General features: G+C 37.0%; 1 protein-coding gene across 2 annotated transcripts in view; it reads right to left on the reverse strand.

The window, feature by feature from the left end:
- The window catches only part of LOC150075774 (neurobeachin-like protein 1), a 693,585-nt gene that overhangs the window by 42,707 nt on the left and 633,064 nt on the right, over positions 1-17,814 (reverse strand). For both annotated transcript variants that reach the window (XM_090387670.1, XM_090387669.1), the window contains exons 52-53: positions 12,507-12,712; positions 3,625-3,797 (exon numbers count right to left, since the gene is read on the reverse strand). In XM_090387670.1, coding sequence (XP_090243796.1) covers positions 3,625-3,797; positions 12,507-12,712 — 379 coding nt within the window. The remainder of the gene's footprint in view (positions 1-3,624; positions 3,798-12,506; positions 12,713-17,814) is intronic.

A 17,814-nucleotide genomic window follows, 5' to 3' on the forward strand; every position in this document is an offset into this window, starting at 1 on the left:
GATGCACTGGATCATTTATGAGGCCAGATGATATTGTCAACATGTGTCATCTGACACTCCGGGCTCCTTGGTAATGTATTTTCTATAGCATCTTGTGTTGATTGCCTGGTCTTGGATGGTGACCATGAATCCTTCGGTCTAAGGGAAAGAGCATTTCGCTCATGAGCCGTGCATTGGAAGCCATTTTATCTATGTGATCTTGATGGAGGTCACTGTAGTGTCTGCCATGGAGTGTTTTCTTTGCCCATCTTTCTAGCTTCATTTGTGCTGTCTGGGTGGGAGGGGGACTCCTTGCTTAGGCTGAGTGGAGGTATACTGCTTGTCTATCTTCCTTATGGCTTGGTAGAGTGCTGCTGAATTTTTATGGAAGTAATCCTTCAGGTTAGCTACCACTGTTCTCTGTAGCTCAATGAGGTCTATCAGGCCCCTTCCTCCTCCTTTCCGAGCTACTATTAGCCTCTCCACGGCTGACTTCTGGTGGTGTTGGAGGCTCTTGGTCATCAATGTCCTTGTCTTTCTCATGATATCTCCCAGCTCTGTGTTAATCCAATCTAAGATCCTGAAGGAGTATGATGGCACTGGAACTGTATAAGTGTTTATGGCTTCAACTGTGTTCCCTCCCATTCAGCTTTGCTTTAAACAGGTTTCTGAGTCTCTGCTGGTATTTTTAGGTCAGGCAGGCCTTGACCTCCTTGTGCTCTACTGCTGAGCCTGCATCACCCCCAAGTTTTTGTAGGCCTCTCCCTCTGCCATGGCTTCGATCTCTTTACCAGTCTGCAACTGGTAATTTCAGCTAACTAATTTCCCTTGATGCAATCCGTGGGTCTTGCATTTGTCCATACCAAATTCTATCCTGATATCATTGCTGAATTTTTCAGTGACCCAGAGTAGTTGCTAGAGTTGATTCTCAGTTGTTGCGTAGAGCTTGATGTCATCCATGTCCTGGTGGGAGAGGGTGTACAGGTTTTTCCTTCCTTCTTTGAGATTATATCCATACTTGTTGTTGTTGAGCATGGTAATGCTGATAGCGAATGTCGATAGTAGGTTGAGTGCTAGACAGAATCAGAGGGCTCAGGGCATCACCCTGAAAGGTTCCTCTCCTGATGGGATTCGGTCTAGTTGTGATGTTCTCAACCTTGATGGTGGTACTCCATTTTGCCATGGTTGCTTCTAGGAAGTTTGTCACTGTTGGATTGACTTTGTAGATCATTAGCATCTCTATTAGCCAGCTATGAGGCATGGAGTCGAAGACCTGGTGGGATGTAGATTGTGGTCAGGTTACCCCGCTTCTTGTAGGCTTGCTCTATAACCATGGCATCAATGCTTAATTGCACCCTGTATCCTTTGCTCATCTGCTTGCAATCTTTCTGCTGTTTGTCCATGAGGTTCTGTCTCTCAAAGTAGTCTGATATCTTCTTGGTTATGCAGCTGGTCAGGATCTTGTAGATTGTTGGGAGACAGGTGATCAGCCTGTATTTCACTGTGTTTCTTGAATCTTGATCTTTAGCCTTCAGATATATGATTCCTTGAGTAAGAAACTCTGGGTTTGTCTCTGGGTGACATCATTCGGGTGAACTACTCTGCTAGATGCTTGTGTATGCAAGTGAGCTTCTTGCCAGTAGTGTGGACATTATCTATTCTTGGGATTCGCCAATTGTAGGACTTCCTGATTGATTGTTGTACTTCTTCCTCCCGAATTTCTCATTCTCTCATCTCTTGTATATTCTTTAGTTTTCTTCCATACTAGTTCTATTTAAGGGGCATGGCTGTTATGTCTTACTTCACTGCTCCATATGTTGCCCCAGACCTACTGAATCATCTTCTTCTTGGATGGTCCATTTCCATCTTTCCTGTCTTGTCTGATACTCCTGTAGAAGGCTCTTTGGTTTTCATCAAAGATTCGGTTGTTTATTTTCCTCTAGGAGTGCTCTTTGTATCGCCACAGTCTTGCTGAGTGCGAGGAGGTTCTGCTTCAGCGTGTCTAAGTATTCTCCTATTCTCTGATTTTGGTCTTGTGTTTGCCTGTGGACGTTCTCTCTCTCTCTCTCTCTCTCTCTCTCTCTCTCTCTCTCTCTCTCTCTCTCTCTCTCTCTCTCGGATGCTCTTCACTTTTCCAATTTCTCACTCCTATTAACCCATTTGTACTGGGTCAATTGGCCTATTTTGACTTTTAATTCTCCTATCTTCTGCTGAAGTTTCTTTCTCAAGCTGATGGTTCCTTGTTTTTTTTTGGTTCTTGTGCTGCTAGTCTCTCGTTTCTCTTCCATTAATCTTAGTGGCTGCTATGGCTGTGTGGATGGCCTCCAGTGTTGCACTGTTGTTATCAAAGTAATGTGGTATTATTTGTCAACTGAGGTAATCTGTGACTCTTCACAGGATTCTACTGGGTCTCTGCTTTGGTATCACTTGGGTCTTTGTGGAGGCCATTCCCTCGGATTCTATTAGGACCTTCTTCCACTCATCTTCTATTCTAGGTATCATGACCTTGTCTCCATTCATTTTAGATACTTTGGGTTGAATTTCTTTCTGCTCTTCCTCCTTTGATTCCATTTTGTTCACATTCTTTGTTTTTTTTTTGTAGTTGGTTGCTCAGATCCTGCTTGGTTCTTTGTGATGATGGTCCTTCTCTGGCCTGCTATTCACTGTTTGGTGACCTGAATATCTGGGAATCATTCCAGCCACTTAGTATGTAGTCTCAGCCCATACACTGTCATATGAGTATATAGTTTGGTTATTTCATAGCATGTTCACATGATGAACGTAGTCATTTCGATGCGCCACTTAATGGAGCATCAAAATGAATCCCCAGGAAACCACTTCATGGTGTTTTCTTCCATCCTGAGTGGTCACTTGTGCCGGAAGCACTTCCAGTTGTTTGAGCTGGATGGTCTTGCCTTCCCTTGTGGTAGCCATATGGAGGACAGTGCAACTTGCTTTGCTATCTTTCTCGGGAGACTGTCTCTGACTTTTTGAACTAACCCCCTCTGCCTAAGGCCTGAACATGAGTGACTTTATCCTGCACTGATGCAGTATGATTATTACTACTCTTCGACATCATCAATGTCTATGGAGGTGAACCTGTTTAGCTTCAGCTAACATCCAGCAGTAACATTAATTCTTGGGAGCAACAACAGATGGCACCACTACCTGCTTCAGACACTTCGACTTCGGGGGAGGTAGGTCAGCTGAAGCGGCTTTTGTAATGTTTATTATTATTATTGCAATTTATTATTATGCCAGTCTCCCAGCATGATGGAGGTTCATTTCTACCAAAGTGGGACTCAATCCTGGGACAAGGCCAGTAGTCCAGTGTTGTAACACTGGATCATTGCACCCCATTTTATTATTATTATTAACTAATGAATTAGATTAGATTAAAATTGCTCAAGATAAGGAATAGCTAGGAATAATGCTGAAGTGATAAACAATGAAATAATTAATTTGGAGTAAACAAACACTCAAAGTGTCATGTGTGCATATCCCACATATCATATTTTGAATATTGCATAAGGTATCAAAAAAATCAATAAAAAGTACTGCTTATCAATCTAACACTGAGAAAATAAATCAAAAGGCACAAAAGAGATAAAAAAAAAAAATTAAGCTTAAATACAGAACATTCACCTAAATGTCTGATAACATGTGCCACCAACTTCATCTTGGCCAGGCTATGTATTCTAAGACTGTTATCCCAGTGACCACCACTGACTAGATATTTAGTGTCTCCTGTGACTGCAAAAAGTTTGCTGGTTATTTGCAATCCTGGTAGAAAGGGCCCTGCTATGTTTCTTGCAGTTCTGCATTAAAGAAAAAAAAAAAGCTATAAAGGGGAAATCTTTTCTAAATGTTTAAATTTCAATCTTAATAACCAAAATTGTTCACTACTGATATAAATGATTTTGTTTCAGAATTAATATAAGTGATCTCCAAATAACAAGGGATCTAGGTGATTTAGATGTCTCCCTCCTTATACGTGTGAACTAACATTGATATATTTAAGATGATTCATGCAATTTTGGGAATAAAATGTCAGAATGATGCAAGGAAGCAAAGTTTATGTAGCACCTGCTATAAAAAAATATAGGGTTTTCTTTCTAATTTCATATTTTATCTATTCCTTCCAATAACTACTCAGAATTTGGAATTACAGTGGGGCCTCGACTTACGATGACATCGACATGCGATTTTTTCAGGAACCGATGGCTTTCTGATATAGCTGGAATAGGGTGGAAATTTTTAGATGCAGGGCGTGTGGAACACTTCACTCGTATGATTGTGTTCAACCAAATTAGTGTCTGTTATTGTTCAACAAACATTCCCACTTGTTGCAGTAATTTGGAAAGTTCTTTATCTTCTGTTTGATTTGCTTGTTCAGTGAGTAAGCAGCGTGTTTTTGTTAATTATACATAATTACAGTAATTTAATTGTGGTTATTTATTGAATTTATTAATTAAATAAATTGAAATTAAATAACCATGGCTCCTAAAGCGCAAGTTAAGAATAAAATTCCTATTAAGGTAAAGCAAGAGATGATAAAAAAACATGGAGGAGTAAAAATTAGTGCATTAGTACGTGAGTATGGTATTTCCTCAATTGAAAATTTCTACAATACTTAAACAAAAGTATATTCTAAAGAGTGTTAAAGTTAGTGATGATTCCACATCGGTGCATAAAGGAAGAGACTTTACTGTGGAAATGGAAAGGTTTTTGTTGATATGGATTAGGGAAAAGAAGAAGAAAGGCGACACTGTGCCAGACAATCTATCTGCAGACGTGCTAAGCAGATCAGCAATGGCAGTGGTGTGCGCTTTGAAGACTTTAAAGCTATCAGAGGCTGGTTCAAGCGCTTCAAAAAAAGGCGAATATCAAAAGTGCTGAAAAGCATGGAGAGGCATCGAGTGCTGATAAAAAAGCAGCTGAGGCCTTTAAAATTGAATTCCAATTGTGTCTTGATCAGGAGGGTTATCTTCCCAAGCAGGTTTTTAACATTGACGAAACTGGCCTCTTCTGGAAGCGAATGACCAGGAGAGCATATATCACTAAGGAGGAGGCTAGTTTAACTGGGAATAAGACTGAAAGATAGGCTCACTCTCCTGTTGGGTGCCAATGCCTTTGGAGATTAAGCTGAAGCCTTTGCTTGTGTATCAATCTAACATCCCCAGAATATTTAAACAACAAAAGGTCGACAAAGGCATGATGGGAGTGTTTTGGTGCAGTAACAAGAAATGTCTTCAATGAATGAGCGCTTGAAGTTTTCTGTCCTTCAGTGAAGAGTTATCTTGAGAAAAATAAGCTTCCTGTGACGGCACTGTCCCTCCTGGATAATCCTCAGGCCATAATTCCAATCTTGTTCAATCTCTTGAGACGCATGACTTTGTTCAAGTCAAATTTTTGCCATCCAACACCACTCTTCTTCTTAAACAAATGGACCAGCAAGTGATAGCAAACTTCAAGAAAATCTACACCAAGAAAATGTTTGCAAGTTGCTTTGCAGTAACTTCTGGTGAAAATGCTGTCACACTCAATGATTTTTGGAGGTCAAAGTTCAACATCCTGGACTGTGTGAGGCTGATTGTAAGTTCTTGGAATGATGTTTCCATAAGGTGCTTAAATTCAGCCTGAAAAAACATCTGGCCTTTAATTATCCATAACGTTGACAGATTTGAAGATGATGGTGCTTTGACAAATGATATTGTCACTCTTGGTAAATCATTGGGTCTTGGAGGTTGATGAAGAGGATGTGGAGGACCTTACTGACACTCTTGGTTGTGAGCTAACAACAGAGGAGCTACAAGCGTTGGAGAAAATTACGGAGTGACACTGGAGAGGAAGAGGAAGAAGACGACAACCAAAAAGTAGGCGCCTCCGTAGCCAGGTGGGAAGGAGCAGCAGTGCGTAGCACACGCTTCTTGATTAGACCGGGGTTCGAGCCCGTCACCACCAAATACGGAGGATGCGGAAAGGTCAGGGAATGACCACCGCATATCCCAGAGCAATATGGCCTTAGTTGCTAATGCTCCTAAAAACTAAATGACTAACAACCAAAAAGTGTCAGCTTTTTTGGGTGTCTTGGTTGAAGACTGTCATTTCTTGTTGGGAGCATTTAAGAGAAGTGGTAAAGAAACACCCCAACATTGAAAACACTGAACTCATGATGTGCAAAATGGAAGGTGAAGTCATTTCTTACTTCAGCAAGCTACAGAAAAGTTGTCAAAAACAGTCCACTTTGGACAGTTTCTTTGCCAGTAGCGACAAAAGACTGAAAAGACACCAGATATAGTCCCACCACCACTACAGCCATTGATTTCATCAGCTGTGCACTTCCAGTCTAAGGTAAATGCTAATTTTTTGTTTGTTTTTTTATTTTAAGATGTTTTATGACTATCAAATAACCTTTATAAAACACTCATTTTTAATGTAAAAATGAAGTATAACACATAAAATACATATAACACGTATTTTATGCGCTTGTGGTCGCCAGTGGAGAGTTGGCATTAGCTAACTCTGTAACATGTTGAGATAAGCAATTCCTGTTATTGTTGTTTCTGCAAAAAAGACTCCCATCCCCCACATTTTACTTGCAAATTGTGAGGATTCACTTGTCCCTACAGATGAAATGATATCTCACCATTGAAGACCAACTTCTTTGTAATTGTGCCATCATTAACCCTGAACATAAGTTATCTTAGTACTTTTTTCCTTTACAGATAACCATCATTCACAAAAAGGTTTGTACTAATCAAGAATCAATGGTTTACTTAGTGGATTCTTCCCACAAATTGCACTGTCACAACAGATTTTGTTTTGTGACAAGATAACACACTAAATGCATACCTGGCCTGAATGTCATTTTCTAAAACTGAGGAAGTAGTTCTACCTATCAACAGGGATGCACAGTTGGCTGCAACCCAGGAAGAGATATTGAAACTTTTTTGAGTTGATCTTTCCAACTAATGTGTAATTTAAACATGCTATGAGGAATATAAGATTAAAATTGTACAGATATTTACAGGCATCCTACATAATGCGAATGTGCATAACACAAAATGAACTGCAGTTCAACTTATTAGCAATTACTAGACTTTTTTTCTTTTTGAATCAAAACTACAAATTGGAAATGTTATTGGAATTTATAGTACTATGGCAGACAGTTGAGTGATGGCTGAGGGAAATCAAAGGATACAGTGTTTACTGTTAAGCGGCACCTACGGTCTCCTTACCCAACTCCATGAAATCAAAGGGCAGTGAGCTCTGTCTATGGAAGGAAGAAATTAGTTTATTTATTATTTTTTTTTCTGATGCATTAAAAAGACTTGCATTATATGGCCAACACTAATATGCATCACAGGGATGGAGTAAATTTGTAAAGAAGGATCATCAATTAACTTCTAATTGATCTACTGGTTCCTTTAGGACAGGGTTGTTGTTGTTGTTGTTGTTATTTGGTTTTTAGGAGCATTAGCAACTAAGGCCATATTGCTCCGGGGATATGCGGTGGTAATTTCCTGACCTTTCCGCATCCTCCTTATTTGGTGGTCACGGTTCGAACCCCGGTCTAATCAAGAAGCGTGTGCTATGCACTGCTGCTCCTGCCCACCTGGCTACGGAGGCACTTTAGGACAGAGAAGGAGTTTTAGAGTAGTTTCAATGTTGCCTGATATGAAAGCAGTGTTCCATGAAAAATTTGCAATTTGTAGAATTAGCAACTGCTTAGAGGAAAAGCAATGCTGAGAGTAAAAGAGAAACTTGTTTTCTGAATACTGAGTAAATAATATCTGTGATACACTTATACCATCTGGTTGGCAGTTTTTTGGATTTTTGGCACACTGACTAATTTTGTCTTTGTGTATCAGTTCATATGGTCTCTATCATGTATTACATCTATACAAGTGTGTTTATGGGCTAACTTGTATGTTATACATAAAAAAAAAATCCACCCAACTCATGGGGGACCTACACCCTCTGACTGAGTGTAGGCACCCATGTGGGCTCACTCTCTCTCTCTCTCTCTCTCTCTCTCTCTCTCTCTCTCTCTCTCTATATATATATATATATATATATATATATATATATATATATATATATACAGGAATACCTCGCATAGCGCATTTAATTTGTGCCAAAAAAATACCGCGCTGATCAAGGTATTATTAGTATATATTTTAATGTAATGTGTTCCGACAATTTTATTATATGGGTCGAGTTGCAAAAATATATAGGTGTTTGTTTACTATAAATTCATGCGCATGAACTTCTTGCAAAAAAAGAAACTAAAATGATAAAAATGAAAAATACTAATAAATAGAGTACAAATGATTTTTATTGCAGTATGTACATACCAAAAGAATATAAGTGAAGTATATACTGTATTTTATTTTGAAAAATAACTGATCAGCTTAGTTTGCACAGTTTTTTCTTCTTTTTATCTGCATACATCTCTTTATAACATCGAATGTCATTTTACAATGCCTGCCTTACTTTCATACCTCGTTCGATGTTTGGATCTAGAAGAACACTTGGCGCCACTACATTTCTTCTTTCCACTCATACTTGCGTATAAAGGTGTAATGTTTTTAAAAAATAATCTTTAATAAAAATACACAGCGAAAAATATTTGTGCAGCTTACGTACAATCAACGACCTCACCACTCGGAATCTAGAGTGTTTACTAATCTATCAAAGCTAGCAGAGCCCGTATATAATGGGAGTTGTAACAACAGTCAGCGTGGTCTTGAATCCATAATACATTGGCCTACATGCTGGCATTATAATACATACATATCACAGTTAATTTTTTTTTCAATTTGTAAACTGAAGTATAGCGAAACCCACTCTGTTCAAAACCACACTATGCGAGGTATTCCTGTATCTATAATAATAATAACAAGTTACACAGACAGCCAAAAGCAAAATATGGCTGAAATATATAATAACCAGTAAAATAAAATTACATCAAAAATAAGTTAATGGAAGCTGGTGTCAGATGGGGGTAGGCTAATTTGACTAACGTTCAAAAAGGGGAAATAAAGCACATGTAATAAATTTGATATCAGCCAAAGTAAAATTTGATACATAATCAGACATTTCATCAGGGGACTATGCCTGACCATGCATCAAAGGACTAAGTTTCTATACCTGCCCAAAGCTACGTAAGAGAAGCAACTTTTGAAAAATTACTTTTTTTTTTTTTTTTTACTTTTGCATTCTTTGCTGCTGCTTTGCACACTTTGGTGCATTTGTCATATCCAGGTTATCTTTATTTTCCCACTATTTCTACAGTTGTTAATTATTAATAGTATATCTTTATTTTTATCTATTTAAGATTTAGCTATTTATTGCTTTGTGTGATGCTAGTCTTTAAATCACAGCCATTTCTGTTTCTCATCTTTATGCAGTCATGTTTGTTGGTTACACCTTTGGCCATTTGCCTGCTTTAATTTTACTATTCTTTTATTTGGCATTATTTGCGACTTGTACAACCATCCTGCTTTAATAGTTATTACTACATTTATAACATTTGCTTCCTTTGCTGCTGCTTTGCGCACTTTGGGGCATTTGCTATATTTAATATTTCTACATTTTCCTGTATTACTCACTTTTCTCCTGGTTTTTTACCCATCTATTTTATATTTGAATTTATTTCAATTTAAGTTTTAGCTATCTGCTGCTTTGCACGATGCTAATCTTATAATACAGCCACTTCTGTTTTATTTGTTTATGCGGATGTCGTGTTTGTTGCACTTTTTGCCATATTCTTTCATTTTCCACCTAAAATTTAATATGGATTCTATTAAATTGTTTTTGATATCTGATTATAGAGGCCACTGGTAGTCTATCATTCTTAGCTATCTTTGATGTTGGTTTTAATAGTATAAATTATAATGCTTGGATTTGTCTCGGTCTGGTTGCTACTGCTTTGATCACAGTTATTATGACTAATTGTGTTTTTTGCACTCTCATTCCGGGGCTTGCTTTTATATCTTAGCTATGCTAAGACTTGTATTTTAGATTTCCTTCATTTTTGGTAATTGTATTGGCATTTATGTATCTAGTAAATTTTAAGCGTAAATTTTTCGTTATAGATACTGCGTTTTACCGTTTTGGTTGCAGTTATCATTATGACTAGTATCATTCTAGAACTTTCTTTTATTTAAACGGTATTTATGTATCTACTAAATTTTTATACCTAATTTATCATAATTTTCATTAATACGCTGTGTTGGGACTACCCTGCATAATCTCTGTAAAAGTTATATCACTTTTTCGTTAACTTTATTATATTGCTCTTTTTTCAAAATTTTCTTCTCTTACATGGGCAGGTATAGAAACACAGTACTTTGATGCATGGTCGGGTGTAGTCCCCTGATGAAATGACTGATCATGTATCAAATTTTACTTTGGCTGATATCAGATTTATTGCATATTTGCTTTATTTCCCCTTTTTGAACCTTAGTCAAATTAGCCTACCCCTATCTGATGCCAGCTTCTGTTGACTTATTTTTGATATAATTTTATTTTACAGGTTATTATACAGGATTTTTCAAAAATGATGGTCAATAATTTAAAGGTGAAAAGTACAAACTACGTTTCTATACCTGCCCAAAGCTATGTAAGAGAAGAAAATTTTGAAAAATTACTTTTTTTTTACTTTTGCATTCTTTGCTGCTGCTTATTTTTATAAAATAAGCAAAAAAGTCCCAGTGAACATAGAGCTGCAAATGAACTGTTTTCGAGATAATGCACATTTTCTGTTAAGATCCACCACTAACTATGGGAGCACTAGTTTAGCAAAAAGCTGTGATTTGTTTTGTTTTGTTTTTTTGGTTTTTAGGAGCATTAGCAACTAAGGCCATATTGCTCCGGGATATGCGGTGGTCATTCCCTGACCTTTCCGCATCCTCCGTATTTGGTGGTCACGGGCTCAAACCCCGGCCTAATCAAGAAGCATGTGCTACGCACTGCTGCTCCTGCCCACCTGGCTATGGAGGCGCCACAAAAAGCTGTGAATCCTTTGCTAAGGGTGGATTTATTAAACATAAGATAATACATTTTTAATTTTTGGTTTCAACACCACAGGATTTTACAGATGTTACAGGATGTTCTTTCTAACACCCTTTCCTCAACATCAGGTGTTATGCTTCTGGGCCTACCTGCTCGTCCTCCATGTGCGAACTGCCCACGTTCTCTAAGGTGTTGATGTACCCTGATGAATATGTGCCTGTTGGGCTGCCTTCAGCGGGGAAATGCTTCTTGGTACAAACGTGCAGCCTCGAGTGCACTGCCGCTGGCTTTACCATACATGAAGTGCATGTCCGCATACTCTTCGTTGCTGTAACCTCTTTCCATGTTGACTGTCCTTTGACAAGTACTAGTATGCCTGCTATGTCTCAGAGCATTGAGAGAGGGGAAACGGAGAAAATGAGCATAACCTAACCTAAACAAACAGGTCAGTGTTGGATCCCAGCTCTGTACAGTTCACTTTGTCAGTGGTGGATCCCAACTAGAAATGTGCAATATCTTGAAAACGATTCATTTAAGGACACATGTTTACTAAGCTTTTTTTGCATATTGTAGTCTGTACAGTTCACCTTTAAATTATTTACCATCACTTTTGAAACACCCTGTATATTTCGGCCATATTTTCCTTTTGGCTGTCTGTGTAATTATTATTATAGATATATATTTACTTCTGCATGCTTTGCACACTTTGGTGCAATTGTTATATCCAGAGAGACAGATATAATCTTGTCTAGAAATCAGGATGTTGGCGAGGATAATCATATTTTTTTTTTTTTTTTGGCTGATGCTGCATAAGCTTGCTTTCTTGCATCAAATGCCTCTACTAATGCTAACGCTAATGCTAATATGAACACTAAATTGCTTTTTACATGAAATGATAGAGAAATGAGTGAACACCGATTTCACCGACGAAACAGAAAATGATCACCGAAATAGGGATATATTGCTCTCTGGTTTTCATTGTGAAGGCATCTAGTTAAGCTGGTTAATCCTTAAACATAACTGTTTGCTGCTGCTTTATGATCAATACTTGTTTAAGTAATGTTATCTGATGACTAATTTTACAGTTGAAAGCTTGAAGTACTATTGAAGTACTGTTGATTATCTATTAAGATTTTAGCAAAGCTTATTATCTTAGTACTCACCTCTAGATCCGTATTGGTTAGGGTTAAATTTACATAAAGGAAAGTATTCTGTAATGTTTTGAGTGTATAAAATATTTTTTTACATCACTGATTTTACATGAAAAGTTATTTATTATTTTGCAGCCTGGAAATTAATGATATTTCTGTATTGTCATGACCAATACTTTTATGTTATGATTAGGGCAATAGATTCACATTTATCATAGTAGTCAGAGATACAACTAATATCTAAGTACTTTATGAATGGTTTTTGGATTTGGGCTTTCATAAGCCTGATAAGCCATGATCAGGTTATTAATTATAATAATAAGGGCATAAAAATTCAGTAAAAAAACCTCTTACTTATTATTTGACATAGTCAGATCCTTCTCAAATGTGAAGTAGTTAGGAACTGCTCTGGTTCTATCATACGGAAGCCACCCATGAATTCCAACCACTCCATTATGAGCAACTGTGACTAATGCTTCTAACATTCCTTGTTGTAAAAAAGACCTAGTAGGTGTCTTTGGCACAGTAATGAAAACTATGGGCACATTAACTGTGGATGCCTAAAAAAATTAAAAAATGACATGTTTATTGACAAGAACTTATACCGTTATCCTGATCGCACATATGAAATCAGAATAAAAGCATAGATTCTTGGTGATAAACATTTAATTTTTAAGAATATAAAAATCTGATAAATCTGAATAAAGAAATTTTAACTCTTTGCAGGCTGATATCATAGTAGCCACGACATTGAAAAATTCTGTCTCTCCTCCATTTGCAGTGGCTGCAAAAGTCGTCGTTACCAATTATGAAATTTGCTTTCCCATGGTTTGGTGTAATTATTACAATTATTACTACCATCTACAGTAGAACATTGGTTATCCGGAAGTCAGTTATTCAGAAGAATTTGAAAGGCTGATTTTTCTTCTTTTTTTATTAATGGAAGTATTTGAGACAAATGTTTATCATGTTATGAGAGTATTTCTTTTTGTTTTTTTACTTCGTATATCTGGTGAAATGTTGGATTAGAAAACCATGAGTGGTAAGTTTTTGGTCATTTGCTTCTCTTCATTTCATGTTATGTTTAGTTTAGGCTAGCTCCAGATTCGGTAAGAATATCAGCCTGAAACTGTGCAATTTATTATTTTTTTCAGTTTTTACAATAAAATGTCAATGAAAAGAAACAGTACTGAAATTGGGACAAAAACAGGAAGAATGCGATATAATCAAAGTGATATTGTTAAGGAATTTGAGAGATTTAGTAGCAACAAAAAAAAAAAAAAAAAAAAAAAAAACGTTCAAACATTATTTAAAAATGTTACTTTAAATTTCTTTCCACATAAAATTTGTAGTAAAATACCTATCCGAATATACCGGGTGGTTATAAAAAAAATAAGTTTCCCTATTCGGGAGACCCTAGTGTCAAAACGGTTAGAGATAGAGCTGTGAAAATCGGTGGGTAGGTCATTTGGGGTATGGGGAAGCGATTTGTAGAAGAAAACAATTTGTTCAAATTTCTGCCACCAGGGGAGAAATTAGCACTGTAAACATGAGAGAGAGAGAGAGAGAGAGAGAGAGAGAGAGAGAGAGAGAGAGAGAGAGAGAGAGAGAGAATACTTTATTTAGGATTAGATTTTAATATCAGAACTTAGAAATCTACAGATATTGTTCTATGTGCTTTCCTTCACTTGAGATGCCATTCTGGAAACACAGGACTGTGTGTGACACAGTTTTGTTGTTGTTGTTTGGTTTTTAGGAGCATTAGCAACTAAGGCCATATTGCTCCGGGGATATGCGGTGGTCATTCCCTGACCTTTCCGCATCCTCCGTATTTGGTGGTCACGGGCTCAAACCCCGGTCTAATAAAGAAGCATGTGCTACGCACTGCTGCTCCTGCCCACCTGGCTACGGAGGTGCCGACACAGTTTTGTGTAGCATAACATTGGGGATGTTGGCTATATGCTGTTTAATGCTTGCTTTCAAATCAACAAGCATCTGTATGCTGCCACAGTAAACTCCATCTTTCAGGTATCCCCCTTGGCCAGAAATCACAAAGATTGAGATCTGGTGATCGGGCTGGCCAGAACTGTGGAAAGTTTTGTAGAAAAGATATGATCATTTCCGAATGCTGAACAGAGCAGTTCCTTCACTTGTCATCGTGGGGGGGCACCATCTTGCATGAATACTATGGTCTCCAAGCATTGCCTTTCTTGCAGAGTGGGAATAATGTGATCTCTTAGAAGAGCACGGTACTGTGCACTAGTTACTGTACACCTTACGGGGTGAATCTTCAGAGAAAAATGGTCCAATTATAAACGCAGCGGTGAATCCACACCATACTGTAACGTATGGACTTTGTAGTGGTCTTTCATGCCAGTAGATGGATGAGAAGTTCCCCAAATTCGGCAGTTTTGTCTATTTACAGCTCCATGAAGAGTGAAATGTGCCTCATCAGACCTCAAGATCATTCGAGCCCATGTATCATCAAGTTCCATACGAGCCAGAAATTGTAGAGCAAAGTCTATTCATTGTTGCTGATCACAAGATTTCAGTTCTTGCACTACATGAATCTTGTACAGAAACCAGAGTAAAATTATTTGAAGCACTCCATGTACAGTAGACCAAGGAAGGTTAAAGTCTCTTGACATACCTCTGGCACTACTGACTGGTAGTGTTTTGCATTCTGACCTGGAGGACATTGCGACCGCCACTTCATCCACTATCTCCATTCCGATACGTCGTCTCCAGCCTGGAATTACACCTAACTCCCTGGTCGCTTCAAATTTATTTATTAGTTTTCGAAGCCCCACTGACGCCAAAGGTCCTTTACGCAAACCTCTAAGTTTCCAATATTCACATAGTGCTGTATTAGTGTTACTATTATTTTGGTAGAACAGTTTTACTAAAAGAACATGTTCCTTTTTTGTAATTTTGTAAGAGCCATAAGGGTTATTGGCAGTGACAATGGCCTTTCTGTTTTTATCTAACAGGATGTCATTTTCATAAGCAGCGTGTCTTGAAGTAAATGACAACTTTTACATATGTGCAGTGCTGTTTCCCCTCTGGTGGCGGAAATTTGAACTAATTTTTTTTCCCTTCTACAAATCGCTTCCCCATACCCTAAATGACATACCCACTGATTTCACAGCTCTAACTCTACCCGTTTTGACACTAGGGTCTCCCGAATAGGGAAACTTATTTTATTTGTTTTTTTTAAGGAGCATTAGCAACTAAGGCCATATTGCTCCAGGGATATGTGGTGGTCATTCCCTGGGATATGCAGTGGACCTTTCCGCATCCTCCGTATTTGGTGGTCACAGGCTCAAACCCAGGTCTAATCAAGAAGCGCGTGCTATGCACTGCTGCTGTTCCTGCCCACCTGGCTACGGAGGCGTCGAACTTATTTTATACTCACCCAGCACATATGTATGTAAATGTGCAAATTTTTATGTATAAATTATTATTATTATTTTTTTAATTAAATTCTTTTTTTTTCATGATATTTAAAGTCTTTTTCTTTTACCTTAATACATTATAACAGAATTTATTTAATCTTACCTTACGTTCGATTATTCCAAAAATTTGGCTATCCAGAAGAAGTCTGACATTAATTATTCTGGATAACTGATGCTCTACTGTATTTATTTTTTTTCTTCATATAAAGTTGTTATTTATTAATTTTAAAAGTCACAGATTATCCTGTACTCTGTGTTTCAAGTGATGTATTTAGACCTGGCATCCATATCTCATAACAACCTTCCTGATTCAAATTATGAGTGAATTAAGAGTTTTCTGCTGTTAACAAGATAGTAAGTGAAAAACTGATAAAAGAATACTGGCCTGAAGATGGATAGACAGAATTGCTTTTCAAGAGTATTTAGCAGGAAGAGATATTTTGGAAATGTTACATCTATGTCCACCAACAATACAGAAAACAATAGGAATTCAAAGCAGGGGATCTAAAGTAAAAATATTTTTACTCTGAATGGAAAGTTTCAGTAAGAATTAGTCCATTAGATGAAATTGTTGTTGATTTCAACAGTAGAATTTCATTCAAATGTTATAACTTTCAAAAGTCAACAAAGTGTGCTTTATGCATTTATTTTAGCTAACCAGAAAAAAGGTTAATGTCAGCTATTTATTCCATATTTTGGAAAGCCTACTGCTGACTTGATAAGACCAGGCTTGAGTTTCACCTCACAGATCATGCTTCATCTCATCGAAAAACTGCTTCATGGTATCGAGAGTAGTGAATTTTATTTATTCACTGAGTCAGTTTATACTATTATCCAACTAGCAGAAGAATTTCATAAAAAATAAATACCCAAGATGCACTGTTATAGGAAACATGAAGGGATTACCAGAGATAAATTCCACAAAGAAAACTGGAAAAGAACAGAATTTCTGAATTTTGAAAAGAGGATAAAATGTTACAAAAGAACTCTATGCTTTCTATAATACCAAAACTGAAGTGACAACAGGAAAAGTAAAGGGGAAGCAACCTTTCAAATTGAAATACCAATCACTATTTGTCAATACACAAGATATATAGATGCTGTAGACAGAGCTTTTTTGAGTGGATGAATAACTAACTAACTTTGTTAGTTATTAATTCACTCAAAAATCAAATAAATGGTGGAGGAAGTTGTTTTTAGAAGTCTCAACTGTGAACAGTCTTGATGAAGGTGGGAGATCCATCTGAAAGGAACCTTTGTCAAAAGCAACTTTAAAAGAAGATGCTTGCTCAGCTAGTAGGATATGTTCAAAATAAGAACATTCTTTCTAAAAAAAGGATATTGAGTTCAGCTGCAGAAGATACACGAATATCTGTCCTCATTTTGTGATGAAAGGCAAGAATCCAAATAAGGAGGGGGGGAGAGAGAGAGAGAGAGAGAGAGAGAGAGAGAGAGAGAGAGAGAGAGAGAGAGAGAGAGAGAGAGAGAGAGAGAGACTAAGTAGTATGTAGTGACAGAAGTGAGAGAAAAGAAAGTTTGGTATTGTAAGACATGCATCTGAAAACCAGGATTGCAGGATTTGAAAAGTTTCAAAATCAGGTTTTTTCTTTTAAAGAAACCCCCAAAACACACAAGGTATTAGAATTTATAATTTAGTACCATGCATGGGATGAAGGCTGAGAAGACAGAAGGCTTTTGAAAGCTAAGAAATACCACGTACTAAAATCATGTAAAATGTCTAAAGAGTATAAAATGTTTAACCATGCAGTTTTATATATTAGCTCATGCAAACAAAAAATAAATGGTTTTTGATTTCAAGCAGTCATTTTTTTTTTTTTTTTGATTTCACAGCTGGACTGCAATGAGGAAAACAGTAAAAATAATTATGGACTGCAAAGGGCCGAGAATAAATAAATCTGATCTCACCTAATTCTATATCCAATAAATTAATCGGATATAGAATTAGGTGAGACATGCATCTGAAAATTAATTTTTTTTTTTTTTTTTGATTTCACAGCTGGACTGCAATGAGGAAAACAGTAAAAATAATTATGGACTGCAAAGGGCCGAGAATAAATAAATCTGATCTCACCTAATTCTATATCCAATAAATTAATAAGCATAGAAATTTCATTATTTCAATCAGAATTAAAAGAAAAAAAAAAGTAAGTATAGGAAGAAGAAACAAATAATCAAAAAAATACAGA

The sequence above is a fragment of the Mastigoproctus giganteus genome, chromosome 13 (genome assembly GCF_048544385.1).
Source record: "Mastigoproctus giganteus isolate SK-2022 chromosome 13, ASM4854438v1, whole genome shotgun sequence".
Taxonomy (NCBI): Eukaryota; Metazoa; Arthropoda; class Arachnida; order Uropygi; family Thelyphonidae; genus Mastigoproctus; species Mastigoproctus giganteus.